At 38.1% G+C, this 27,948-nt stretch overlaps 1 protein-coding gene across 1 annotated transcript; it reads left to right on the top strand.

Moving 5' to 3' along the window:
* Positions 1 to 2,614: 2,614 nt before the first annotated feature.
* On the top strand, positions 2,615 to 27,948 carry SATL1 (spermidine/spermine N1-acetyl transferase like 1). The gene is made up of 6 exons (XM_029240202.1): positions 2,615 to 2,947; positions 20,394 to 20,445; positions 25,883 to 25,963; positions 26,362 to 26,463; positions 27,018 to 27,058; positions 27,721 to 27,948. Exons 1-6 carry the CDS (start codon positions 2,615 to 2,617, stop codon positions 27,946 to 27,948), a joined length of 837 nt encoding a protein of 278 aa, XP_029096035.1.

Below are 27,948 nucleotides of genomic sequence, written 5' to 3'. Positions count from 1 at the left end.
CCTGAAATTTAAATAATATGTACACCTTTATTAAATATAAACAAGGTTGCAATGTTTATCATTTAGACTTTGTTTCTAAACTGGATTACATTTCTACCTTGTGGCAAAGACTTATTATTGATGCTTTTGTTTAAATATTGCAAAAAACTATTTTTTCCCTGATAATATACCAGTTATAGTGTGGAGATAATTTGCATGGCTGATGGAGACAGTCTCATTCTGTTTCTAAGATGGAACAAGTTGTGTTAATAAGTAACTGTGAGCAAGAATATGCATTTTTGTGTGTCCCCTTAAAATCACTATTGTATAATGTTAAAAAAACATTAAAAATTAAAAACAAACGAACACCTAAATCACCTTCAAGTGATGGAAAGTTCATGAGCCAAAGTACAAAAGAAACTTGTTAACAACTCTAGATCACTAAACTATAAATTTCTAATTTTACCCCTTTAAGGCATCAGCCAGAAACCTAACACGTCTCCTCCTTTTATAAAGCAAAAAGCAACGTCATTCATCCCCACAATAAATTATGAAAGTGATATGATTTTGTAAAGCAAACAGCAAAATTCCTTCACCTCTTTTCTGGCATTTCAGAAAAGCCAAAATGAGAACTGGGTTTTCCTTATTTTGTCTGGAGTTTCAGTTGTGTGACTTAAATCAAGTTACCTAACCTCTCTGAATCTCAGTTCCTTTACTTGAAAAATGAACATAATAATATAATCTACCTCACTAGATTATTGTGAGCATTAAGTGAGCTAATATAAGTAAATTGCTCCTTAGACCCATGCCTAACACCACAGGAAGCATTCATAAAATTTTAGCTCTCATTGTTATTACAGGTCGATCAAGATCAGGAATGTATCTACATCTAATTTGTGTTGAGTTTGGCATAGTTCTGCGATGTGACTTAATTTGTCTGTCATGCTAAGAAGGTGGGCTCTCTAGTTTTCATTTATAGCTAGTATAGGCAAAATGGTGATTGTACTCTTTAGTTCTATTCGAACCTTCCATCTATGGGATGGGCCTTGGACTCTCCCCATTCTGGCATGTATTAGATTTTGGAAAATTAATCTTTCTAAGTTCCAGTTTCTTTATTGATAAAAATGGGGAACAAGAGTATATATCTCACAGGGTTGCTTTGATGATTAAATAAGTTATGCATACCTAAAGACCTTTTCGCAAAGTGTGAGACTTCACAGCTTCAACCAATGTTTTCTGGTATGTTTAGAAAATAAAAGACACTCCATCTACAACAATATTAGCACTAGTTATATAATATACATTGTTGAGGAAGTGAGCCAACAGATAAAAAGATGGGAGAAGGAATTCTGCGAGGGGGGATGGGGTGAATGGGCAATATACCTGATCTTACAGATGTGGGGGGTGGAGAATAAGCATAGCATGTGTAAGGAGCAGGATAGTGTGATGGTAAAAACCCTGGAGTTGGAATCACATAGACGTGGGTCTGAATTCAGGCTCTTTGCCAACTGTTCATGTCTTGGTTAGGTTGCCAAATCTTATGAATCAGTTTCCTTAGAACTGGGGATAATAGGGTTGCTGTGGGATTGAATGACAAGATGCAAAGTGCCTCCCACTGAACCTAGGTCATAAAATAACTCAATAAATAGTAGCCATAGTTATTCTTAATTATTTGTAAACAAATATTTTCTTCATTAGGGACTTGAGCACCTCAATAGGAGAACCCTTTTAAGCATTCCACTTTCTATGGTGTGGGGAAAAGGTAATAAGTGGAAGTCAGAACAGAAATAGGAAGTGAATTATTTCAGGGCTGGGGCATGGGGAAAACAGAATGGGTTAGGGCAAATATCCTTACAGTTGTTGGTTAAAACAGTGGACACTCTTAGGGTGTCAAGCATATGCTCTGAGATTCCTCCCAGCTTTTTGCTTCAGTCTCTTAAGCTCTTGGGAGGAGGAAATAAAGTGGTGTAGCGGCCCCTGCCTCGCCCCTCCCCCACCACGTGGGGGAGCACTCACACACGTAAATAAGGGCACTGTGACTTCATCACTGTGACGCAGTGATGGTGCAAGGTGGTGAAGCAGTAATACTCTCCCAGGGTCATTTTCTTCTTCCCCTAACTACCAGCCTGTTGGCAGGGAAAGGCCAGATGACAACCTGAAACCCAGCCAAGCCTACAGCTGTGATAGCTGGTAAGGTCAACTCCAGCAAATTGGAGGCATCAGTAATCTTCTTTAGGTAGCACTCCTTTATTTTTCCCATTCTCATCTTGATAGAATGGTATCTCAAAGAACGAATCAAGTTGAGAAAAAAATAGAAACATCCTACAGCCTCCCACCACAGCACTGTAGTTAAGGGCTCCTGTTACATGAAGGCACTTAGTCATTGGCCAACCAGTTGTCTGCCAACCCATCATCCACCAACTAGTTCTAAACCAAATAGCCCTCAGCCAACCAGACACGAATCAACTGGGTATGAATCAATCAAGCTTACCAGACATGAACCAGCCAGGCACGATCTTACGTGGTATGAACCAATTGGACATGAACCAACCAAGTACAAGCCAACCTGACACTAACCAACTGAGTCAACCAGGTAACTAGGCCTGTGCCAAATAAGCATGAGGCAACCTGGCACATGCATGCAGGCCTGAGTCAACTTGGCATGAGGCAAACAGTCGTGAGCCAATCAAGCACGACCCAATCAGGCACAAGTCAGCCAGGCATGAGTCAATCAGGCATGAGTCAACTGCAACCAGACCCAAGCAAATCCAGCATGAATGAACCAGGTATAAGGCAAAAATGCCCAAGCCAATCAATCATGAGTCAGCCAGGCATGAGGCAACCATGCCCGAGCCAATTCAGCACAAGTCAACCAGGCCTGAGCCAATCAGGCACAAGACAAACAGCCATGAGCCAAACAGGCAGGAGACAATCAAGCATGAGGCAACCAAGCGTGAATTCTTTCCAAGTAAGACCTGCGGAGGCTCGAGACTGCCTATGTTTTCCTCTAAGAGTTTTATAGTGTCTGGTCTTTAATCCATTTTGAGTTTATTTTTATGTATGATGTTAGGGAGTGTTCTAATTTCATTTTTTTACATGTACCTATTCAATTTTCGCAGCACCACTTATAGAAGAGGCTGTCTTTTCTCCATTGTATATTTTTGCCTTCTTTGTCATAGATTAGGTGACCATAGGTACGTGGGTTTATCTCTGGGCTTTCTGTCCTGTTTCATTGATCTATATTTCATTGATCTATATTTCTGTTTTAGTGCCAGCACCATACTGTCTTGATTCCTGTAGCTTTGTAGTATAGTCTGAAGTCAGGAAGCCTGATTCCTCCAACTCCGTTTTTCTTTCTCAAGATTGCTTTGGCTATTCGGGGTCTTTTGTGTTTCCATACAAATTTTAAAATGTTTTGTTCTAGTTCTGTGAAGAATGCCATTGGTAATTTGATAGGGATTGCATTGAATCTGTAGATTGCTTTGGGTAGTATAATCATTTTCATAATCATTTTCACAAAATTGATTCTTCCAATCCAAGAACATGGTATATCTCTCCATCTGTTTGTGTTATCTTTGATTTCTTTCATCAGTATCATAATTTTCTGAGTACAGGTCTTTCGCCTCCTTAGGTAGCCCTAGGTATTTTATTCTTTTTGTTGCAATGGTAAATGGGAATGTTTCCTTAATTTCTCTTTCCAATGTTTCATTGTTTGTGAATAGGAATGCAAGAGATTTCTGTATATTAATTTTGCATCCTGTAACTTTACTGAATTCATTGATTAGCTCTAGTAGTTTTCTAGTAGCATCTTCAGAATTTTCTATGTATAGTATCATGTCATCTGCAAACAGTGACAGTTTTTGTTCTTCTTTTCCAAGTTAGATTCATTTTATTTCTTTTTCTTCTCTGATTGCCATGGCTAGGACTTCCTAAACTGTGTTGAATAATAGTGGTGAGAGTGGACATCCTTGTCCTGTTCCTGATCTTAGAGGAAATGCTTTCAGTTTTTCACCATTGAGAATGATGTTTGCTGTGGGTTTGCCGTATACTGTATATGGGCTTTATTACGTTGAGGTAGGTTCCATCTATGCCCACTTTCTGGAGAGTTTTTTTTTTATCATAAATGTGTGTTGAATTTTGTCAAAAGCTTCTTCTGCATCTATTGAGATGATCATATGGTTTTTATTCTTCAATTTTTTAATATGGTATATCACATTGATCAATTTGCATATATTGAAGAATCCTTGCATCCCTGGGATAAACCCCACTTGTTCAAGGTGTATGATCCCATTAATGTGTTGTTGGATTCTGTTTGCTAGTATTTTGTTGAGGAATTTTGTGTCTATGTTCATCAGTGATATTGGCCTCTAATTTTCTTTCTTTGTGACATCTTTGTCTGATTTTGGTATCAGGGTGATGGTGGCCTCGTAGAATGAGTTTGGGAGTGTTCCTCCCTCTGTTAAATTTTGGAAGAGTTTGAGAAGGATAAGTATTAGCTCTTCTCTAAATGTTTGATAGAATTTGCCTGTGAAGCCATCTGGTCCTGGACTTTTGTTTGCTGGAAGATAATTAATCATAATTTCAATTTTAGTACTTGTGATTAGTCTGTTCATCATATTTTCTGTTACTTCCTGGTTCAGTCTTGGAAGGTTGTACTTTTCTAAGAATTTGTCCATTTCTTCCAGGTTATCCATTTTATTGGCATATAGTTGCTTGTAGTAGTCTCTTATGCTCCTTTGTATTTCTGTGGTGTCCATTGTAAATTCTTCTTTTTCATTTCTAATTTCATTGATTTGAGTTCTCTCCCTTTTTTTCTTGATGAGTCTGGGTAAAGGTTTATCAATTTTGTTTATCTTCTCAAAGAACCAGCTTTTAGTTTTATTGATCTTTGCTATTGTTTTCTTCATTTCTATTTCATTTATTTCTACTATAATCTTTATGATTTCTTTCCTTCTACTAACTTCGAGGGTTTTTTGTTGTTGTTCTTCTTCTTTCTCTAGTTGCTTTAGGTGTAATATTCAGTTGTTTATTTGAGATATTTCTTGTTTCTTGTTTCTTGTGGTAGGACTGTATTACATAAACTTCCCTCTTAGAACTGCTTTTGCTGCATCCCATAGGTTTTGGGCCATCGTGTGTTTTTGTCATTTTTTTTCTGGGTATGATTTGATTTCCTCTTTGATTTCTTCAGTGATCTCTTGGTTATTTAGTAGCATATTGTTTAGCCTCCATATATTTGTATTTTTTACAGTTTTTGCTTTTCCTGTAATTGATTTCTAATCTCATAACATTGTGGTCAGAAAAGATGCTTGAAACAATTTCAATTTTCTTAAATTTACAGAGGTTTGATTGCTGACACAAGATGTGATCTATCCTGGAGAATGTTCCATGAGCACTTGAGAAGAATGTGTATTCTGCCACTTTTAGGTGGAATGTCCTATAAATATCAATTAAGTCTATTTGGTCTATTGTGTCATTTAAAACTTGTGTTTCCTTTTTTATTTTCTGTCCGGATGATCTGTTAATCAGTGTAAGTGGGGTGTTAATGTCTCCCACTATTATTGTGTTACTGTAGATTTCCCATTTTATGGCTGTTAGCATTTGCTTTATGTATTGAGGTGCTCCTATGTTGGTTGCATAAATATTTACAATTATCTTCCTCTTGGGTTGATCCCTTGATCATTATGTAGTGTCCTTCCTTGTCTCTTGTAATAGTCTTTATTTTAAAGTCTATTTTGTCTGATATGAGTATTGCTATTCCAATTTGCTTGGAGTATCTTTTTCCATCCCCTCACTTTCAGTCTGTGTGTGTCCCTAGGTATGAAGTGGGTCTCTTGGAGACAGCATATATATGGGTATTGTTTTTGGATCCATTCAGCTAGCCTGTGTCTTTTGGTTGGAGTATTTAATCCATTTACATTTAAGGTAATTATCAATATGTATGTTCCTATTACCATTTTCTTAATTGTCATGGGTTTTTTCTTGTAAGTCTTTTCCTTCTCTTGTGTTTCCTGCCTAGAGAAGTTCCTTTAGCATTTGTTGTAAAGCTGGATTGGTGGTGATCAATTGTCTTAGCTTTTGCTTGTCTGTAAAGCTTTTGGTTTCTCCTTCAAATCTGAATGAGAGTGTTGCTGGGTAAAGTATTCTTGGTTTTAGGTTTTTCCCTTTCGTCAATTTGAATATATCATGTCACTCCCTTCTGGCCTGCAGAGTTTCTGCTGAGAAATCACCTGACGACCGTATTAGAGTTCTTTTGTACATTATTTGTTGCTATTCCCTTGTTGCTTTCAAGGTATTTTTCTTTATCTTTAATTTTTGTCAGTTTGATTACTATGTGTCTCGGTGTGTTCCTCCTTAGGTTTACCTTGCCTGGGACTCTCTGCCTTTCCTGGACTTGGGTGACTGTTTCCTTTCCCATGTTAGGGAAGTTTTCAGCTATTATCTCTTCAAGTACTTTCTCAGGTTCTTTCTCTTCTCCCTCTGGTACCCCTATAATGCGAACGTTGGTTGTTTAATGTTGTCCCACAGGTCTCTTAGACTGTACTCATTACCTTTCATTCTTTTTTCTTTATTCTGCTCCTCAACAGTTATTTCCACCATTCTATCTTCCAGCTTACTTAGTGGTTCTTCTGCCTCAGTTATTCTGCTGTTGATTCCTTCTAGTGTATTTTTCATTTCAGTTACTGTGTTGTTCATCACTCATTGTTTGTTCTTTAGTTCTTCTAGGTCCTTGTTAAACATTTCTTCTGTCTTCTCGATCCATGCTTCCATTCTATTTCTGAGATCTTGGAAAGTCTTTACTGTCATTACTCTGAAGTCTTTTTCAGGTAGATTGCCCATTTCCTCTTTGTTTATTTGGCCTTGTGGGATTTACCTTGCTCCTTTGTCTGCAACATATTTCTCTGTTGTTCCATTTTGTCTAACCTATTGTGTTTATGGTCTCCTTCTGCAGGCTGTATGGTCATAGTTCCTCTTGCTTCTGTTGTCTGCCCTCTGGTGAGTGAGGTTGCTCCAGGGGCTTGTGTAGGCTTCCTGGTGTGAGGGACTGGTACCTGCACTCTGGCGGGTGGAGCTGAGTCTTTTCCCTCTGAAGGGCAGGGCCATGTCAGGTGGTGTGTTTTGGAGTGTCTGTGAGCTCAGTACGACTTTAGGCAGCCTGTCTGCTGATGGCTAGGGCTGTGTTCCTGTCTTGCTGGTTGTTTGGTATGAGTTTTCTTGTGCTGGAGCCTGCAGGCAGTTGTGTGGGGTTGGGTCTTGATGTTAATATGGACTCCTCCAGAAGTGTGCATGCTGAATAATATTCCCTGGGGCCAGGAATTCTCTGGCAGTCCAGTGTCCTGGACTTGGTGCTCCACTCTGGAGGCTCAGACCCAACCACTGGCCAAGGAACGAAGAGCCTGCAAGCTGCACAGTGTGGCCAGAGTAAAAGGAAAGAAAAGAAAAGAAAACCAACAGACAAACAAAACCCAAGACAAATAGCAAAAACAATGGCAAACAAACAGCAGCAATAACAACACTACACACACACACACCGAAAAAATAAAATAAAATAAACCAAGAGAATAAACATACAAAAGAATTTAAAAATGAGAATAGTCAATAAGGACTAAATGAACAAGAACAAAAAATGAAAAAGAAAACAAAAACAGAAAGCAAACACAGGCACTTCCCTGGTGGCGCAGTGGTTGAGAGTTCGCCTGCTGATGCAGGGAACATGGGTTCGTGCCCCAGTCCGGGAAGAGCCCACATGCTGCAGAGGAGCTGGGCCCGTGAGCCATGGCTGCTGAGCTTGTGTGTCTGGAGCCTGTGCTCCACAGTGGGAGAGGCCACAACAGTGAGAGGCCATGTACAAAAAAAAAAAAAAAAAAAAAAAAGCAAACACAAAACAATTACATAAAAATGATCAAAAAATATAAAGAACAAAACCAAAAATAAACACAAAACAACAGAAAACTAAAGTAAAAATAGAAAAATCAAAAAATATATTAAAATTTTTTATAGAATAAATAATAACAACCACAACTGAACAAAATGAAACAAAAAAAGAATAATAGTAATAATAATATTTTCCTAGGCTCTCTGCTGTCAGTGTTCTTACTCCCACAGTGAGCTAGAGCCAAACCCTGCCTCCCCAGGAGGCCCTCCAATACCTCTATTTAGGTCACTGGACCCGCTGTGGGTACTGTGGGGGCAGCTCAGACTCTGGGCTGGCCCAACTCCTGTGTATACTTTCCCCCAAAGTCCACTGCTTCTAAAGGTAGAACAGACTCAGTTGTGATAGCACTTTTTGTCCATTCACATACTCCACAGATGCAGGGTTTACCAAGCTGATCTCTGGGATTTATTCCTTAGCTTTTGCAGCTGCATGGAGAGGTTTCCATTCCTCTTCCTTAGTTGCACCACCCTTGGTGCTCAGCTTTGGTTTTGGCCCCACCTCTGTGTGTGCACCACCCTCAGGTGCCTGTTTCTTTCCCCGGTGAGAGGGAGTGAAAGCAGTGGCTGATTGGGGCACACTTACTCACTTAGGCCGGGGAGGGGCATGGCGGCCACAACTGGGGTGTGTGTGAATTGCCTGCAGCTGCATAGACAGTTGCAACAGACTGGGGTGTGCTTGCTCTTGTGGGAGTCCCTCCCAGTGCCTGCTGAGGCAGGGGCTGGCATGGGGAGGCAGTGGTGGCCCTGCCCCCTTGCATGCCACTCAACAATAGAGCCTTGTTTCCAAGGTAGACCATGCTTCCTCTAGGGGCATTCCACCTGTGGAGCCCCTCACCCACATCCCCTTTGTTATATATGCACAGCCAACATTGGTCCTGTCCCTGGATCTGCTTTCTTAACCCCATGCTTTAGCACTCAGCCCCCATCAGCTTTGGTGGATTCCCATTTCAGGCAGGGGTGACCAGGGCTGATTCCCAAGGAGGCTTTGGGATGGGCGGCACTCGGGTCCCCAGAGCCTACGCGGGTGGAGGAGACCTTGGCTTGAGGGGCGGGCAAGGCTGCTCAGATGGGTGACTCTCCCAGTGGCTGTGGAGGCTGAAGAAGCCAGCAGGTGGGGAAAAGGGTTGTAATTGCGGCTCCACCCCTTGTATGCCACTCAGCAATGATGCCTTGCTTCTATGGTGTCCTGGGCTTTTTCTAAAGACTTTCCTGGCTGTGGAGCTCCTTACTCCTGTCCCTTCAGGCTGTCTTTTCACAGCCAACAGCTGTCCCCTCCCTGGGTCCACGCTCCAAACCTCACTTTCCAACACCGAGCCCCCTTACGCAACAGGTGACTTACGACTCAGGCTGGAATGTGCAGAGCTGTTGTGTAGGCCATGTGTGCAGTTCTTACTTTGTCCTGCCTTCCACAGACCATCCACTGCATTCTCCTTTGATCCCCTGAATGTCCTTTTCTGTCCCAGCTGCTTTCCCCACCGTGAGGGAGTTTATCTGACCGTGGGGACCTCCCCTCACTTTCAGCTTCCCGCCAGGGTTGCTGGTCCCTGTTTTGATTCCTCTTTCCTTTTTTTCTTCTTTCTTTCATCCTACCTACCCAGTTTTGAGGGGATTTTTTTGTCCTTTTAGGTGTCCAAAGTCTTCCGCTAATGTTCAGCAGGTGCTCTATGAGAACTGTTCCATTTGTAGATGTATTCTTGATGTACTTGTGAGGAACAATGAATTTCATGTCCTCCTATTCTGCCATCTTGACTTCTCCTCAATTTTAACTTTGAAAGAGGATCTTTGATAAAAGGAATGCTTAACTCAAATGAATGACCTGTCAGTGATAGAATTTCAGGTATTAATGGCTAAGATTTTAGGGTAGGGCCTCTTGCTTTGAAGACCACACCTACATGTAGAAGCTAATGATTGACTGCCCAGAAAACAATATTTATCCACAACAAATTTTCCGTATAATTTCAGACTGTTCTTTGACTCCTGAAGCCCATCCACAGATAGCCTCCCAGAAGTCCAAGGAGCAGGGTTAAGTTTCTGATTTAAAATTCATTTTAATTATTTTCCTGGAAATCATCCCAGTGCAGTAAAGGTGACAAACTATTAGCCATACTTCAGCTACTGTGCTGAAGTTCTGTGGCACTCAAGGCAATCATGTATGTAATACACAATCTAAACAATTCCATATAAAAGCCCATATAAAAGCAGTAGCCGAGATTTTTTAAAAGAGTAAATATGTGGCTGGAACAAGGCACAGGTTATAGGTAAGGAAAACTTGTAAAAGAGTTTTGTAATGGAACTGTTTCCATATATATATATATATATATATATATATGTATATAATTTAAATTAGGCCAAGTTTCTGTTCCCTTTGATCAGAGCATGTATTTTAATGGACAAAATAAAATACCAGAAGTTTTCTAGTGAAATCTATCTGCTGAAATGATGCTAGGCCTGGTTACAGATCTATAAGAACTGGGTTATCTACCTTCCCATGCCTTCCATTCTATTCTATCCCCAAAAGTTCCCACATCATTTCTCTAACTGGCATTAATCCGCATGACTAGGTCATCAATCAAAATGCTATGCCCAACATGTTAATTATTCTAGAAGCACATTTTTCCAGGTAGAAAATAATTTTAAAGGTTTTTTTTTCTTAGCTTAGTATCTGACGCCCAGTTGGCAATTAATAAATTTATTATTGAACGACAGTGAATCTTTCTATCCAGAAAACTTACCTTCCTCATCTTTCCAAACAGTGCCCATTGTTATCACCAAGGGAAAAATACATCACTAGATTCTCCGACTTCAGTGAACCTGTATCTGTGAAGTTCCTAACCACATTTACTTTTGAATTTGCCTCATGTACCTGAATATACACTAGATGTTTCTTGGAAATAATTCTAATGACTATTCAGTGTAGAAAAATAATAGAAAAGCTAAATTACTCTGCAGCACAGACATGAATATAATGATTAATTAGGTTTGGGATGTTATTCTCTGATAAATACATGTCCATTCACCCTAACTCCTGTTCACTGATAAGTTTTCAAAGCATTCTCTCTTTGCTTTGCAAGGGATTTACGAGAGTTTGCCATCTACAAATTGTTTCCATCTACATATATATGTGTACATCTACAAACTGTTTCCATCTACATATATATGTGTAATATATATATATATACATATATATATATTACACACACACACACACACACACACACACACATATATATATAACTCGCATATATAAATACTCATTCCTTAACTGAGTATTTTTCAGGTTTTACTTACTGCCCTGCCACTAAAATTCTTCCAACCATCCTTTGTATGAATCTGTTTTATCTTATTCTTAATCAAACAATACCACAGCATTATTTGGGGATCTAGTCACTTTATGTCTAGACAGCTATAACTTCTTGCTTACCAGACTTTCCATTTAATGCCTTTTATTATGGTGGTTCTCAAACTGTGGTTTTTGGACCATTGATGATCCATACGAAGGACTGTGTACTATTAATATCTGATTTTTGTTCCTTATGCAAACACTGAGTGCATACTAGGGGAAGGCCACGTGCTAAGTACTATAAAGGATATCAGATTATTAAATTATAGTCCCGGCCCTCAAAGAGTGTACAGCGTCTTAGGGAAGGTGCTCAAAACAGCAGCCAAGAGGCTCAAATTCCATTGGGCTCTGGTTGTACTGAGAATAAAATCCAAATTTCTTAGCAATGATGTACACAATCTGGCCCTTGCTGTCTTCCTTATATATTTTATACATTTTTTCCATTATAAATTTAATGCAATTCCAGTCAAAATCCCCAAATTTTCACGTGGAAGAATAAACATGTGACTGTTTCTAGAAAAATATCAAAAAGAAGAGTGATGAGGGGGAGAAGATCCCTATCAGATATTATAAAACTGTAAGTAATTAAAATACTATGGTAATCTATTACGATAGATGCAGAGATAGATCATTGGAACAGAATGGAGAGTCCAGAAATTCTGTTAAGTATATATGAGAATGTAGTACATGATAAAATGGAAACTTCAAGTCAGTTAATAAAAGATACATTATTAAATAAACAGTGTTGGGATAACTGGGAGAAAAAGAAAAAGGTGAAATTCCACCATCTTACATATACACACACAAACAAAACCAAATTAATCAATTTAATATAAGGAATTTAAAACAGACTGGTGGAGGAAGAGGAAGATGGCGGAAGAGTAAGACGTGGAGATCACCTTCCTCCCCACAGATACACCAGAAATACATCTACACGTGGAACAATTCCTACAGAACACCTACTGAACACTGGCAGAAGACCTCAGATCTCCCAAAAGGCAAGACATTCCCCACATGCCTGGGTAGGGCAAAAGAAAAAAGAATAAACAGAGACAAAAGGATAGTGACGGGACCTGCACCAGTGGGAGGGAGCCGTGAAGGAGGAAAGGTTTCCACATGCTAGGAAGCCCCTTTGCCGGCGGAGACTGTGGGTGGTGGAGGGGGAAAGCTTCGGAGCCGCGGAGAGCACAGCAGCAGGGTTGTGGAGGACAAAGCGGAGATATTCCCGCACAGAGGATCGGTGCCGACCGGCACTCAACAGCCCGAGAGGCTTATCTGCTCACCCGCTGGGGCGGGCGGGGCTGGGAGCTGAGGCTTGGGCTTCGGTCGGAGCTCAGGGAGAGGACTGTGGTTGGCGGCGTGAACACAGCCTGCAGGGGGTTAGTGCACCACGGCTAGCAGGGAGGGAGTCCGGGGAAAAGTCTGGAACTGCCAAAGAGGCAAGAGACTTTTTCTTCCCTCTTTGTTTCCTGGTGCGCAAGGAGAGGGGATTAAGAGAACTTCTTAAAGGAGCTCAAGAGACGGGTGTGAGCAGCAGCTAAAAGTGTGGACCCCACAGACGGGCATGAGACACTAAAGCTGCTGCTTCCGCCACCAAGAAGCCTGTGTGTGAGCACAGGTCACTATCCACACCCCCTTCCGGGGAGCCTGTGCAGCCCGCCACGGCCTGGGTCCCGGGATCCAGGGACAACTTGCCCGGGAGAATGCACGGCGCGCCTCAGGTTGGTGCAACGTCAAGCTGGCCTCTGCCGCCGCAGGCTCCCCCAACACTCTGTACCGCTCCCTCCCCCCAGCCTGAGTGAGCCAGAGTCCCCGAAGCAGCTGCTCCTTTAACCCTGTCCTATCTGAGCAAAGAACAGACGCCCTCCGGCGACCTACACTCAGAGGCGGGGCCAAAGGCAAAGCTGAGCCTCAGGAGCTGTGAGAACAAAGAAGAGAAAGGGAAATCCCTCCCAGCAGCCTCAGAAGCAGCGGAGTAAAGCTTCACAATAAACTTGATGTACCCTGCATGTGTGGAATACATGAATAGACAACGAATCATTCCAAATTGAGGAGGTGGATTTTGAGAGCAAGACTTATGATTTTTTCCCCTTTTCCACTTTTTGTGAGTGTGTATGTGTATGCTTCTGTGTGAGATTTTGTCTGTATAGATTTGCTTCCACCATTTGTCCTAGGGTTCTCTCCATCCGATTTTTTTTCTTAATAATTATTATTTTTATTTTAACAACTTTATTTTATTTTATCGTACTTTATCTTATTCCTTCCTTTCTTTCGTTCTTTCTTTCTTTCTTTCCTTCCTTCCCTCCTTCCTTCCTCCCTCCCTGCCTCCCTTCTTTCTTTCCTTCCTTCCCTCCTTCCATGCTTCCCTCCCTTCTTCCTTCCTTCCTTCCTCCCTCTCTCTCATCTTCCCTTTCTTTCTTTCTTTCTTTCTTTCTTTCTTTTCTTTCTACTTTTTCTCCCTTTTATTCTGAGTGATGTGGATGAAAGGCTCTTGGTGTCCCAGCCAAGAGTCAGTGCTGTGCCTCTGAGGTGGGAGAGTCAACTTCAGGACACTGGTCAACAAGAAACCACCCAGCACCACATAATATCAAATGGCGAAAATTTCCCAGAGATCTCCATCTCAACACCAGCACCCAGCTTCACTCAACGACTAGCAAGCTACAGTGCTGGACACCCTATGCCAAACAACTAGGAAGACAGGAACACAACCCCACCCATTAGCAGAGAGGCTGCCTAAAATCATAATAAGTCCACAGACACCCCAAAACACACCACCAGACATGGACCTGCCCACCAGAAAGACAAGATACAGCCTCATCCACCAGAACACAGGCACTAGTCCCCTCCACCAGGAAACCTACACAACCCACTGAACCAACGTTAGCCACTGGGGACAGACATCAAAAACAACGGGAGCTACAAACCTGCAGCCTGCAAAAAGGAGACCCCAAACACAGTAAGATAAGCAAAATGAGAAGACACAAAAACAAACAGCAGATGAAGGAGCAAGATAAAAACGCACCAGACCTAAAAAATGAAGAGGAAATAGGCAGTCTACCTGAAAAAGAATTCAGAATAATGAGAGTAAAGATGATCCAAAATCTTGGAAATAGATTAGACAAAATGCAAGGAACAATTAACAAGGATCTAGAAGAACTAAAGATGAAACAAGCAATGATCAACAACACAATAAATGAAATTGAAAATACTCTAGATGGGATCAATAGCAGAATAACTGAGGCAGAAGAATGGATAAGTGCCCTGGAAGATAAAATAGTGGAAATAACTACTGAAGAGCAGAATAAAGAAAAAAGAATGAAAAGAAGTGAGGACTGCCTCAGAGACCTCTGGGACAACATTAAACTCACCAACATTCAAATTATAGGGGTTCCAGAAGAAGAAGAGAAAAAGAAAGGGACTGAGAAAATATTGGAAGATATTATACATGAAAACTTCCCTAATATGTGAAAGGAAATAGGTAATCAAGTCCAGGAAGCACAGAGAATCCCATATAGGATAAATCCAAGGATAAATACGCCAAGACACATATTAATCAAATTGTCAAAAATTAAATACAAAGAAAACATATTAAAAGCAGCAAGGGAAAAACAACAAAAAACACACAAGGGAATCCCCATAAAGTTAACAGCTGATCTTTCAGCAGAAACTCTGCAAGCCAAAAGGGACTGGCAGGATATATTTAAAGTGATGAAGGAGAAAAACCTGCAACCAAGATTACTCTACCCAGCAAGGATTTGATTCAGATTTGATGGAGAAATTAAAACCTTTACAGACAAGCAAAAGCTGAGAGAGTTCAGCACCACCAAACCAGCTTTACAACAAATGCTAAAGGAACTTCTCTAGACAAGAAACACAAGAGAAGGAAAAGACCTATAATAACGAACCCAAAACAATTTAGAAAACGGTAATAGGAACATACATATCGATAATTACCTTAAATGTAAATGGACTAAATGCTCCCACCAAAAGACACAGATTGGCTGAAAGGATACAAAAACAAGACCCATATATATGCTGCCTACAAGAGACCCACTTCAAACCTAGAGACACATACAGACTGAAAGTAAGGGGATGGAAAAAGATATTCCATGCAAATGGAAACCAAAAGAAAGCTGGAGTAGCAATTCTCATATCAGACAAAATAGACTTTAAAATAAGGACTATTAAAAGAGACAAAGAAGGACACTACATAATGATCAAGGGATGAAACGAAGAGGAAGGTATAACAATTGCAAATATTTATGCACCAAACATAGGAAAACCTCAATACAAAAGGCAAATACTAACAGCCATAAAAGGGGAAATCGACAGTAACACATTCATAGTAGGGGACTTTAAGACCTCACTTTCATCAATGGACAGATCGTGCAAAATGAAAATAAATAAGGAAACACAAGCTTTAAATGATACATTAAACAAGATGGACTTAATTGATATTTATAGGACATTCCACCCAAAAACAACAGAATACACATTTTTCTCAAGTGCTCATGGAACATTCTGCAGGACAGATCATACCTTGGGTCACAAATCAAGTAATGAAAATTGAAAAAAAGTTGAAATTTTATCAAGTATCTTTTCCGACCACAAAGCTATGAGACAAGATATCAATTACAGGAAGAGATCTGTAAAAAATACAAACAAATGGAGGCTAAACAATACAATACTTAATAACAAAGTGATCACTGAAGAAATCAAAGAGGAAATAAAAAATACCTAGAAACAAGTGACAGTGGAGACACGATGACCCAAAACCTATGGGATGCAGCAAAAGCAGTTCTAAGAGGGAAGTTTATAGCAATATAATCTTACCTTAAGAAACAGGAAACATCTCGAATAAACAACCTAAACTTCCACCTAAAGGAATTAGAGAAAGAAGAACAAAAAATCCCAAAGTTAGCAGAAGGAAAGAAATCATAAAGTTCAGATCAGAAATAAATGAAAAAGAAATGAAGGAAACGATAGCAAAGATCAATAAAACTAAAAGCTTGTTCTTTGAGAAGATAAATAAAAGTGATAAACCATTAGCTAGACTCATCAAGAAGAAAAGGGAGAAGACTCAAATCAATGAAATTAGAAATGAAAAAGAAGAATTTACAATGGACACCACAGAAATACAAAAGATCATGAGAGATTACTACAAGCAACTCTATGCCAATAATATGGACAACCTGGAAGAAATGGACAAATGTTTAGAAATGCACAACCTGCAAAGACTGGATCAGGAAGAAATAGAAAATATGAACAGACCAATCACAAGCACTGAAATTGAAACTGTGATTAAAAATCTTCCAACAAACAAAAGCTCAGGACCAGATGGCTTCACAGGCGAATTCTATCACACATTTAGAGAAGAGCTAACACCAATCCTTCTCAAACTCTTCCAAAATATAGCAGAGGGAGGAACACTCCCAAGCTCCTTCTACGTGGCCACCATCACCCTGATACCAAAACCAGACAAAGATGTCAAAAAGAAAGAAAACTACAGGTCAATATCACTGATGAACATAGATGCAAAAATCCTCAACAAAATACTAGCAAACAGAATCCAACAGCACAGTAAAAGGATCATACACCATGATCAATGGGGTTTATTCCAGGAATGCAAGGATTCTGCAATATACGCAAATCAATCAACGTGATACACCATATTAACAAATTGAAGGAGAAAAACCGTATGATCATGTCAATGGATGCAGAGAAAGCTTTTGAAAAATTCAACACCCATTTATGATAAAAACTCTGCAGAAAGTAGGCATAGAGGGAACTTTCCTCAACATATAGGCCATATATGACAAACCCACAGCCAATTTCGTCTTCAATGGTGAAATACTAAAAGCATTTCCAGTAAGATCAGGAACAAGACAAGGTTGCCCACTCTCACCACTCTTACTCAACATAGTTTTGGAAGTTTTAGCCACAGCAATCAGAGAAGAAAAGGAATCCAAATCGGAAAAGAAGAAGTAAAGCTGTCACTCTTTGCAGAGGTCATGATACTATACATAGAGAATCCTAAAGATGCTAACAGAAAACTACTAGAGCTAATCAATGAATTTGGTAAAGTAGCAGGATACAAAATTAATGCACAGAAATCTCTGGCATTCTTATACACTAATGATGAAAAATCTGAAAGTGAAATTAAGAAAACACTCCCATTAACCACTGCAACAAAAAGAATAAAATATCTAGTAATAAACCTACCTAAGGAGACAAAAGACCTGTATGCAGAAAATTGTAAGACACTGATGAAAGAAATTAAAGATGATACAAATAGATGGAGAGATATACCATGTTCTTGGATTGGAAGAATCAACATTGTGAAAATGACTCTACTGCCCAAAGCAATCTACACATTCAATGCAATCCCTATGAAACTACCACTGGCATTTTTCACAGAATTAGCACAAAAAATTTCACAATTTGTATGGAAACACAAAAGACCCCGAATAGCCAAAGCAATCTTTACAACGAAAAACGGAGCTGGAGGAATCAGGATCCCTGTCTTCATACTATACTACAAAGCTACAGTAATCAAGACAGTATGGTACTGGCACAAACACAGAAAGATAGATCAATGGAACAGGATAGAAAGCCCAGAGGTAAACCCATGCACATATGGTCACCTTATCTTTGATAAAGGAGGCAGGAATGTACAGTGCAGAAAGGACAGCTTCTTCAATAAGTGGTGCTGGGAAAACTGGACAGGTACATGTAAAAGTATGAGATTAGAACACTCCCTAGCACCATACACAAAAATAAGCTCAAAGTGGATTAAAGACCTACATGTAAGGCCAGAAACCATCCAGCTCTTAGAGGAAAGCATAGGCAGAACACTCCATGACATAAATCACAGCAAGATCCTTTTTGACCCACCTCTTAGAGAAATGGAAATAAAAACAAAAATAAACAAATGGGACCTAATGAAACTTCAAAGCTTTTGCACAGCATAGGAAACTATAAACAAGACCAAAAGACAACCCTCAGAATGGGAGAAAATATTTGCAAATGAAGCAACTGACAAAGGATTAATCTCCAAAATTTATAAGCAACTCATGCAGCTCAATAACAAAAAAACAAACAACCGAATCCAAAAATGTGCAGAAGACGTAAATAGACATTTCTCCAAATAAGATATAAAGACTGCCAACAAACACATGAAAGAATGCTCAACATCCTTAATCATTAGAGAAATGCAAATCAAAACTACAATGTGATATCATCTCACACCAGTCAGAATGGCCATCATCAAAAAATCTAGAAATAATAAATGCTGGAGAGGTTGTGGAGAAAAGGGAACACTCTTTCACTGCTGGTCGGAATGTGAATTGGTTCAGCCACTATGGAGAACAGTATAGAGGTTCCTTAGAAAACTACAAATACAAGTACCATATGACCCAGCAATCTGACTACTGGGCATATACCCTAAGAAAACCATAATTCAAAGGGAGTCATGTACCAAAATGTTCATTGCAGCTCTATTTACAATAGCCCGGATATGGAAACAACCTAAGTGTCCATCATAGGATGAATGGATAAAGAAGATGTGGCACATATATACAATGGAATATTACTCAGCCATAAAAAGAAACGAAATTGAGCTATTTTTAATGAGGTGGATAGACCTAGAGTCTGTCATACAGAGTGAAGTAAGTCAGAAAGTGAAAGAGAAATACCGTATGCTAACACATATATATGGAATTTAAGAAAAAAAAATATGAAGAACCTAGGGGTAAGACAGGAATAAAGACACAGACCTACTAGAGAATGGACTTGAGGATATGGGGAGGGGGAAGGGTAAGCTGTGAGAAAGCGAGAGAGAGGCATGGACATATATACACTACCAAACATAAAATAGATAGCTAGTGGGAAGCAGCCGCATAGCACAGGGAGATCAGCTCGGTGCTTTGTGACCACCTAGAGGGGTGGGATAGGGAGGGTGGGAGGGAGGGAGACTCAAGAGGGAAGAGATATGGGAACATATGTATATGTATAACTGATTCGCTTTGTTATAAAGCAGAAACTAACTCTCCATTGTAAAGCAATTATACTCCAATAAAGATGTAAAAAAAAAAACCTGATTGGTGGTTGTTAGAGGGGGGAGGTAGGGGTGGGGGCAATGGGTGATGGTAGTTAAAAGTTAAAGGTTTCCAGGTATAAGATAAATAAGCTCTGGGGATGTCATGTACAGTATGGTGACTATAGTTAACAAAACCATAGTGTATATCTAAAAGGTATTAAGAGAGTACATCTTAAAAGTTCTCATCACAAGAAATAAATTGTAACTATGTGAGATTATTGATGTTAACTAACCTTATCGTGGTAATCATTTCATAACATATACATACATCAATTCATTACATTGCCCACCTTGGACTAATACAATGTTATATGTCAGTTATATCTTAATAAAACTGGAAAAAATAAACAAAAATTAAGAAGGGAACAAAAGTGACTATTTTTATAATCCAAAAGTGGGGATTTCCCTTCCAAGCTTGAGATCCAAACTATGAGGAATTGACTTGAATGTGTAGAATTATTTTAAGAATCCAAATAAACAAAGTCTAAAGTTAAATTGGGAAGAACACCTCACAAGCAATCACAACAGACTTCTCCGTAAAGTCTATGAGCTTTATAATTCATAGACTTTGTGATATCTACCTTGAATGCTCAGAAAAACTTTTGGCTTTACTTCCTGATTTCTGGTTGTATCCAAGGCTAGTTACCTAGACAGTTGACCTTCACAGGAATGATGTATCGACATAGTTAATCGTCTCTCTATATATTGTCTTGTTGCATATGCTGTTTTGGATTTTAAGCTTCTAGATGACTGGAGTTAAGTCTGACTCACTTTTAATACTACCCAGGACGTCGTATGTTAATAAATACTCAATAAAATCTTAATGCCTATCATCTTTAGAATTTGTTACTAGGAATTCTCTGGCGGTCCACTGGTTAGGACTTGGCACTTTCACTGCTGTGGGCCAGTTTCAATCCCTGGTCAGGGAACTAAGATCTCACTAGGTGCTCAGTACAGCCAAAAAATTTAAAAAAGTAATTTGAAAAGTAATTAAAAAAATTTTGTTACTAAACCATAAACTGAATGTTTTCTCTACTTTGACAGGAATTGGCTGCCTGTGAAAACATGCTAGATGCAATGAAGTTAACAGCAAAGGGTAAGATGTTTTATGGTATTTTCAGAGCTAGAAAAAGAAGCATGGCATAATGTGTGCACAAAGTACTACTTGTACCTAGATATGTGGACACTGTTGTCCTTGGTACACAAAGAAGTTGTCATTAATAGTATTTAGATATACAGGGCAAAAGTTTGTATAAAAAGCTATTGTTTAATAGCTTTGTCAGTGCACCACTATTTTATATTTTCTTCATTTTTAAAGTATGAAATTGATAGTTAAGAGCTTTTACATCTTTACAGTGTCAATAAATTTCAACTAATTTTGGAAATGTAAAATGAGAAGTGTAGTTGTCAAAGACAATATAATTTAATGCCCAATGTTAGTAGTAGCTTGATAGGATGAAATGGATAAAAGCAAAATGACTTAAAATTATTTTCAAGATATTTACTACATTTTGAGAGCCAGCAATATTAATAGCCAATGCTAGTGTTTTATGATGAATTGCAACATTTTAGGCAGGAAACGTGAACACTGAGAGAAGAGATGATTAAAGTGTACAGACAGTCCCTGACTTACTTACGGTATGACGTTGAACAATTTTTCAACTTTATAAAGCAATACGCATTCAGTAGAAACTGTACCTCAAATTTTGAATTTTGTCTTTTTCCTGGGCTAGCTATATGCAATAGGATACTCTCTTATGATGCTGGGCAGCAGCAGTGAGCCACAGCTCCTAGTCAGCCATGTGATCATGAGGGTAAATAACTGATACACTTACAACCATTCTGTACCCATACAACCATTCTATTTTCACTTAGTATTCAATAAATTACATGAGATATTTGACACTTTATTATAAAATGGGCTTTGTGTTAGATGATTTTGCCCAACTCTAGGCTAATGCAAGTGCTCTGAGCAGGTTTAAGGTAGGTCAGGCTAAGCTATGATGTTTGATAGGTTAGGTGTATTAAATGCATTTTCGACTTTTATGACATTTTCACCTTATGATGGGTTTATCAGGATGTAACCCTATTGTAGGTCAAGAAAAGTCTGTATAAAATTATACACTTGGAATTCTAAATGAATTTGAGGATCAGCTTTACCACTCCTGTAAAAAAGGATGTTAGAATTTTGATAGGGACAACATTGAATCTTTAGATCACTTTGGGTACTATTGACATCTTAACAATGTTAAGTCTTATCTATGAACACGGGATATCTTTTAATTTATTTAGGTCTTTAACTTCTTTCAGCAATGTTTTATAGTTTTTAGTATGCAAGTATTTCACCTCCTTGCGTAGATTCTTTCCTAGGTATTTAATTATTTTAGAGGAGATTGTAAATGAAATTGCTTTTTAAATTTACTTTTTGGTTTATTCTTTGCTGGTGTATAGAAATAAAACTGATTTTTTTGGTTGATCTTGTAGCCTGCAACTTTAATGAATTAATTTATTAGTGTTAGTAGCTTTCTTTGGATTCTTTGGGATTGTCAATCAGTAGGATCATGTCATCTGCAAATAGAGATAATTTTACTTCTTCCTTTGTAATTTGGATGGCTTTTATTTCTTTTTCTTGTCTAATTGTCTAACTTCCAGTACAATGTTGAACAGCAGTGGTGAGAGTGGGCATCCTTGTCTTGTTCCTAATCTTAGGGGGAATGCTTTCAGTCACTCACCATTAAAGTTAACTTTTTTTAAAAAAAGGTACCCATTATCATGTTAGGGATTTCCCTCTATTCCTAGTTTTCTAAGGGCTTTCATCATAAAAGGGTGTTGGATTTTGTCAATTGCCTTTTCTACACCAATTGAGATGGTCTTGTGTTTTTTTCCCCCCTTTGATTGATTTCCTTATGTTGAACCATCCTTTCGTTCCTAGGATCAATCACACGGTCATAGTGAATGATCCTTTTAATATGCTGTTGAGTTCAATTTGCTATTTTGTTGAGTATTTTTGCATCTGTATTGATAAGAGATATTTATTTGCCTTTTTTTCTGCTAGATTTGAGCTTAGTTTACTCCTTTTTCTAGTTTCTAATGTGTAAGATTAGGTCACAACTTGAGATCTTTCTTCCTCCCTCCCTCCCTTCCTTCCCTTTCTTCCCTTCTTTCTTTCTTTCTTTCTTTCTTTCTTTCTTTCTTTCTTTCTTTCCTTCCTTTTTCTTTCCTTTATTTCTTCCTTTCCTTTCCTTTCCTTCCTTCCTTTCCTCCCTCCCTCCCTTCTACTTCCTTCTTTCCTTCCTTCTTTCCTTTCTTTCTTTCTTTCCCTCCCTCCCTCCCTTCCTTTTTTAATGTTGGAATTTACAACTATAAGTTCCCTTCTGAGCACTTCTTTCACTGAATCCCATAAGTTTTTTATATTGCTTTCATTCTCATTTATCTCTGTTTTCTAATTTCTCTTGTTATTTCTACTTTGAGCCAAAGTTGTTTGAGTGCATTGTTTAATTTCCACATATTTGTGAATTCCCTAGTTTCCATCTATCAGTTTCTAGTTTCAATCCATTGTGATTGGAGAAGGTACTTTGTATGGTTTCAATCTTTCAAAATGTATTAAGACTTGCTTTTTGGCCTAACATATGATATATCCTAGAGAAAGTTCAAGAAAAATTGTGTATTATGTTGTTGGGTGGGATGCACTGTATATTTCTGTTAGGTCCAATTGATCTATAGTTTTGTTCAAATAATCTATTAACATATTTATCATTGGTCTGTTTGTTAAGTACATTACTGAAATTGATGTAATGATGTTTTCGAATATTATTTTAGAGCTCTTTCTATCTTCAATTCTGTCAATATTTGCTTCATATATTTTGGAGCTCTGATGTTTGCTGCATAAATGTTTATAAATGTTATATCTTCTTGGTAAACTGAACCTTCTATCACTATATAATATCCTTCTCTTCAGTAAGAGTTTTTTACTTAAAGTCTATTTTGTCTTATATTAGTACATCCATCCCAGCTTTCTTTTGATTACTATTTTCATGAAATGTCTTTTTCCATCATTTCACTATCAACCTTCTTTTTCTTTTTTAATCTGAAGTAAGTGTCTTACAGACAGCATATAGTTGGATCATTTTTAGAAGTTCATTCTGCTAATCTCTCTTTTGATTAGAGCATTTAATCCATTTACATTTAAAGTAATTACTGATAAGGAGGGACTTCTGACATTTTCCTATTTGTTTTCTATATAGTTTTTTGTCCTTCACTTCCAACATTGCTACCTTCGTTTGTATTTAGTTGATTTTTGTAGTAAAATGTTTTGATTCCCTTCTCATTTCCTTATGTATATATTCTATAGACATTTTCTTTGTTGTTATTGTGGGGATTACATTTAACATCTTAAAGTTATAACAATAAAATTTGAATTTATACTAGCTTGATTTCAATAGCATACAAAAACTCTTCTCCTGTACATGTCAATTCCCCTTTTATGTTATTGATGTCACAGATTACATCTTTATACATTGTGTGCCCAAGAACACACACTAATGACTAATTTTATGCACTTGTCTTTTAAATCATGTAGAAAATAAAAAGAACTACAAACAAATTTAAAATAACACTAGTTCTTTATAATTCCCCATGTATTTACCTTTAACTAGGCACCATTACCTTTATCTTTATTTCTTCATATGGCTTTGAGTTACTACCTAGTTTCCTTCAACCTGAAGGACTCCTTTTAGCATTTTATGCAGGGCAGGTCTAGAGATAACAAACTTCCTCAGGTTCTTTGTTTAGGGGGGATGAGTCTGGGGATACCTTAATTTCTCTTTGTTTTTTTTTTTTTTTTTGCAGTATGTGGGCCTCTCACTACTGTGGCCTCTCCCGTTGTGGAGCACAGGCTCCGGACATGCAGGCTCAATGGCCATGGCTCACGGGCCCAGCTGTTCTGTGGCATGTGGGATCCTCCCGGACTGGGGCATGAACCCATGTCCCCTGCATCAACAGGCGGACTCTCAACCACTGCACCACCAGGGAAGCCCCCTCTCCTTCATTTTTGAAGGACAGTTTTGGTGGATATAGAATTCTTGGTTGACAAGTTTCTGCACTTCTCCCCTCCTTCCCTGTCCCCAGTACTTTGAGTATATCAATCCACTGCCTTCTGGCTTCCAAGGTTTCTGATGAGAAAGCAGATGATAATCCCATTGAAGATCCATTGTATGTGACAAGTTACTTCTGCCTTGCTGCTTTCCAGATTTTGTCTTTCAACAGTCTGATTACGTGTCTTGGTGTTGACTTTTTGGGGTTTATACCACTTGGAGTTTGTTGAACTTGGATTTGTAGATTGATGTATTGCATCAAATCTGGGAAGTTTTCAGTTGTTATTCAAATATTTTTTCCTTTCTCTCTCTTCTTCTGAGAGTCCCATAATATGTATCTTGGTCCATTTGATGGCGTTCCACAGATACCTTAGGCTCTTTGCTTTTCTTCATCTATTTTGTTCCTCAGACTTGATAATTTCAGTTGTCCTATCTTCAAGTTAACTCATTCTTTCTTCTGCTTGCTTAGAAATTCTGATTTTGAATCCCTAGAGTGCACTTCTCATATATTATACTTTTCAGCTTCAGAGTTTTTTGATGGGAATTCTTTTTTTAATAATTTCTATTTATTGATATTCCTATTTTGTTTATACATCTTTTTCTTGTCTTTGTGCATGTCACCCTTTAGCTCTTTTAGCACCTTTAAGTCTTTGTTTAGTAAGTCTGACATCTGGGGTTCCTCAGGTATGTTTTCTGTTAATTTACTTGGTTCCTTTGAATGGGCTATACTTTCCATTTTCTTTGTATGCACTGTGATTTTTTGTTGTTGAAAACTGGACATTTTAATTTTATAATGTGTCAACTCTTGAAATCAAATTCTCTTGCTTCCCCAGGGTTGGCTTTTTTTTATTGTTATAGGGTGCCTGTGTCAGAGATCAATCTGAGTTAAATGTTTAAAGGTATTTTAAGGTCTTTTCTAAGTCTGTGTCTTTCCCTGATCATGCATGGTGGCTTTCTAGATTCTCCTGTATACATGGTTGTTTTTGAATGTCTAACAAAACTGGTGTGGCTCCTTTAAATCTCCTAGAAGCTGCTTTAGTTGGTGGAGGTTAGAAAAATAGCAGCCAACCTCTAGGTCCTCACCTCAGCATTGAGAGTAGCAATCCACTCCAGCAATTCAGGAGTCTCAGCAGTCCCTACAACTGCCTGCCGTGAGATGAGGTAGGACATGATGGAGTTGGGGTGTGTGTGCTTGGAAACCACCACTGGGCTGATGGCTGAATTTTGCCAAAATTAACTGCAATTTACCAGTCAAGCTGTCCTCTGGAAGTTGTAAGTATTCAAATAAACTCTACTGTTCCAAAATATTCACTTCAGGCAGTTTATGCCAGTACAGTTGTTGTATAGGTGAAGAAAGGAATTCTGGTGCTGCCAACTCCACCATCTTCCTTTTCTCTACTGTAAATTTTCTAACATATTTTATGTGAATTGATATTTCAGATGTACTCAGGGGTGGCTTTGGGGACCATCCCCTTTTCTACTGCTTGATTGCAGAAGTACACAATCATCAAAAACCATTAGGTAAAATAAACCTTCCTTTTTCAATTTAATCTAGAGTATATTTTCTCTATCCTGAAAACAAAGTACAGTTTGATAGCATATAATTACTATTAAGCAGAGGAGAAGAGCATAAGTACATAAACTGAGTCTTGTTTTTAAGAGAAAATGTATGGTATGTACTTATGTTTGTAAATGCATAGAAAAAAAAATTTAGGAAGAATATACTCCACACTGTTAAAAGATGGGTTATCTCTTAAAGGTTGTATTATAAAGGACTTAAACCTTCTACCTTATACATTTCTGTATTGCTTGAAATTTTGTCCAGCAAGCTTTTATTACTTTAATAGTTATTTTGGAGGAAAGAACATTACAAGATTCAAAGCATTAACCTCTTTATACCCTCTCTTTCCTCTTCCTAGGCAAAGTGACTGTTGGATTTGCCATGTACTACTTTACATATGACCCCTGGATTGGCAAGTTACTTTACCTAGAGGACTTTTATGTCATACAAGCTTACCGAGGTCAAGTAACAGTTATAGTATTACTTATACTTTAAAAATTAAAATGGTATATTTTAATTTAAGGAGAGTTAGTATAAATGTGTTTAAGTTAGTTTATGTAACTCATTTCTATTTCATGAGCCTGATCACTATCCTAGTTATCCTTGCTTATGGTGAAGACTCAATCACAGATTAGAAAAAGATTTATTAGTTCCCATCAAGGCTTGAATAAGCCAAGTTATGAAAGCTATACTTTCATGTTTAAAACGTGCTTTTACATTTTGTGTTGGTTTGTCTAAAATGAATAAGAAATATATTCTGTGGTAAGATGATAGTGATAGGGACACATTTCCTCTTCACTGATCTTTAAAGTAAATCCAAAATCTTTTCCATTACCTTTGGAACCACATGCCAATTAGGAAAAAGAGATATGAAAAACATTCATGAGTTGAATTTCAACACAAGCTATTACTAATAAGTAACAACCAGATACAGGGTTTAAAGTAAAGCAAATAACTTTTTAAATGGAGTTTTTCAACTTATGTTTTTTTCATTTTGCATTATCTATTTAAAAGGTCTAGGTATTGGAGCTGAAATGCTGAAGAGGCTAGGTCAGGTATATATTACAGTTAGTATTCTTATTCTATATGCTATCCTTTTCTTCATCAAATGTTATTACTTAACATGGCATAAATTAGATAATTTATCTTAACATCTGAACATAATCTCAAAACATGCTTAATTTTTTAATTCTAATTACACTGGATCTTCAAATCAGATATTCATACAGGTCATAATTGAGTTATGTTTAATTAAGAGTTGTGTTCTATATAACACACAACCACATTATATGCCTCTGTGCTACAAAGCAGAAGTAAGCAAAAGGGAGATCAGAAGGCAATTTTACCCATAAAATAGGTCTACAGTATGAATATGAGAACAGTATAAAAAGATTCTTTTATATTTTGGAAATACACATGAGAATTTTAGGTAAACTTTTTCTATAGAATAAAGAAAAAAATAGTGAAGTAGATTTATATAAAACCAATGAGTAGACTTTGCAAATGTGTTTTGGACTTCTAAAGAAAGTATTTTAAAACTTGATGGGAATTTTTTTCTTTTTACAGATTTAGAGAAGTCCAAGAGATAACTATTGTATTATTTTTGGGGAGTATTTTACACACACACAGTGCCTTGCATACAGACCTTTAATAAAATAAATGTACTAATGAAGATTATACTTTCAAGTAACAGTAATATCCATTTGTTTTTAAACAGATAGCCGTCAGAAGCCAGTGTAACTGCATGAAGTTTCTGGTTGTCATTTGGAACCAGGCTTCTACTGACTACTATACTCGTCGAGGGGCTTTAGACCTTTCCTCCGAGGAGGGCAGGCATCTGTTCAGGTTTAACAGAGAAGAACTAATGGACACGGCAGGGGAAGAGTTAAAGATGACTCATCACAAATTGTCCCAATACAGGCTCCAATATTTAAATGTCACCTGA

The sequence above is a fragment of the Monodon monoceros genome, unplaced genomic scaffold (genome assembly GCF_005190385.1).
Source record: "Monodon monoceros isolate NGI ecotype Baffin Bay Population unplaced genomic scaffold, NGI_Narwhal_1 Super_Scaffold_22, whole genome shotgun sequence".
Classification (NCBI taxonomy): Eukaryota; Metazoa; Chordata; class Mammalia; order Artiodactyla; family Monodontidae; genus Monodon; species Monodon monoceros.
The sequence above is the reverse complement of the archived record's forward strand: the minus strand, read 5'-3'. Positions and strand labels throughout refer to the sequence as shown.

Bases quoted from the DNA above. Each gene is read 5' to 3' on its own strand.
- SATL1 (XM_029240202.1), top strand. From the start codon at position 2,615: ATGCATGCAGGCCTGAGTCAACTTGGCATGAGGCAAACAGTCGTGAGC. The intron at 2,948-20,393 runs GTAAGACCTGCG...CTACTTTGACAG, and splicing joins CAAGCGTGAATTCTTTCCAA to GAATTGGCTGCCTGTGAAAA. The intron at 20,446-25,882 runs GTAAGATGTTTT...TTGATATTTCAG, and splicing joins AATGAAGTTAACAGCAAAGG to ATGTACTCAGGGGTGGCTTT.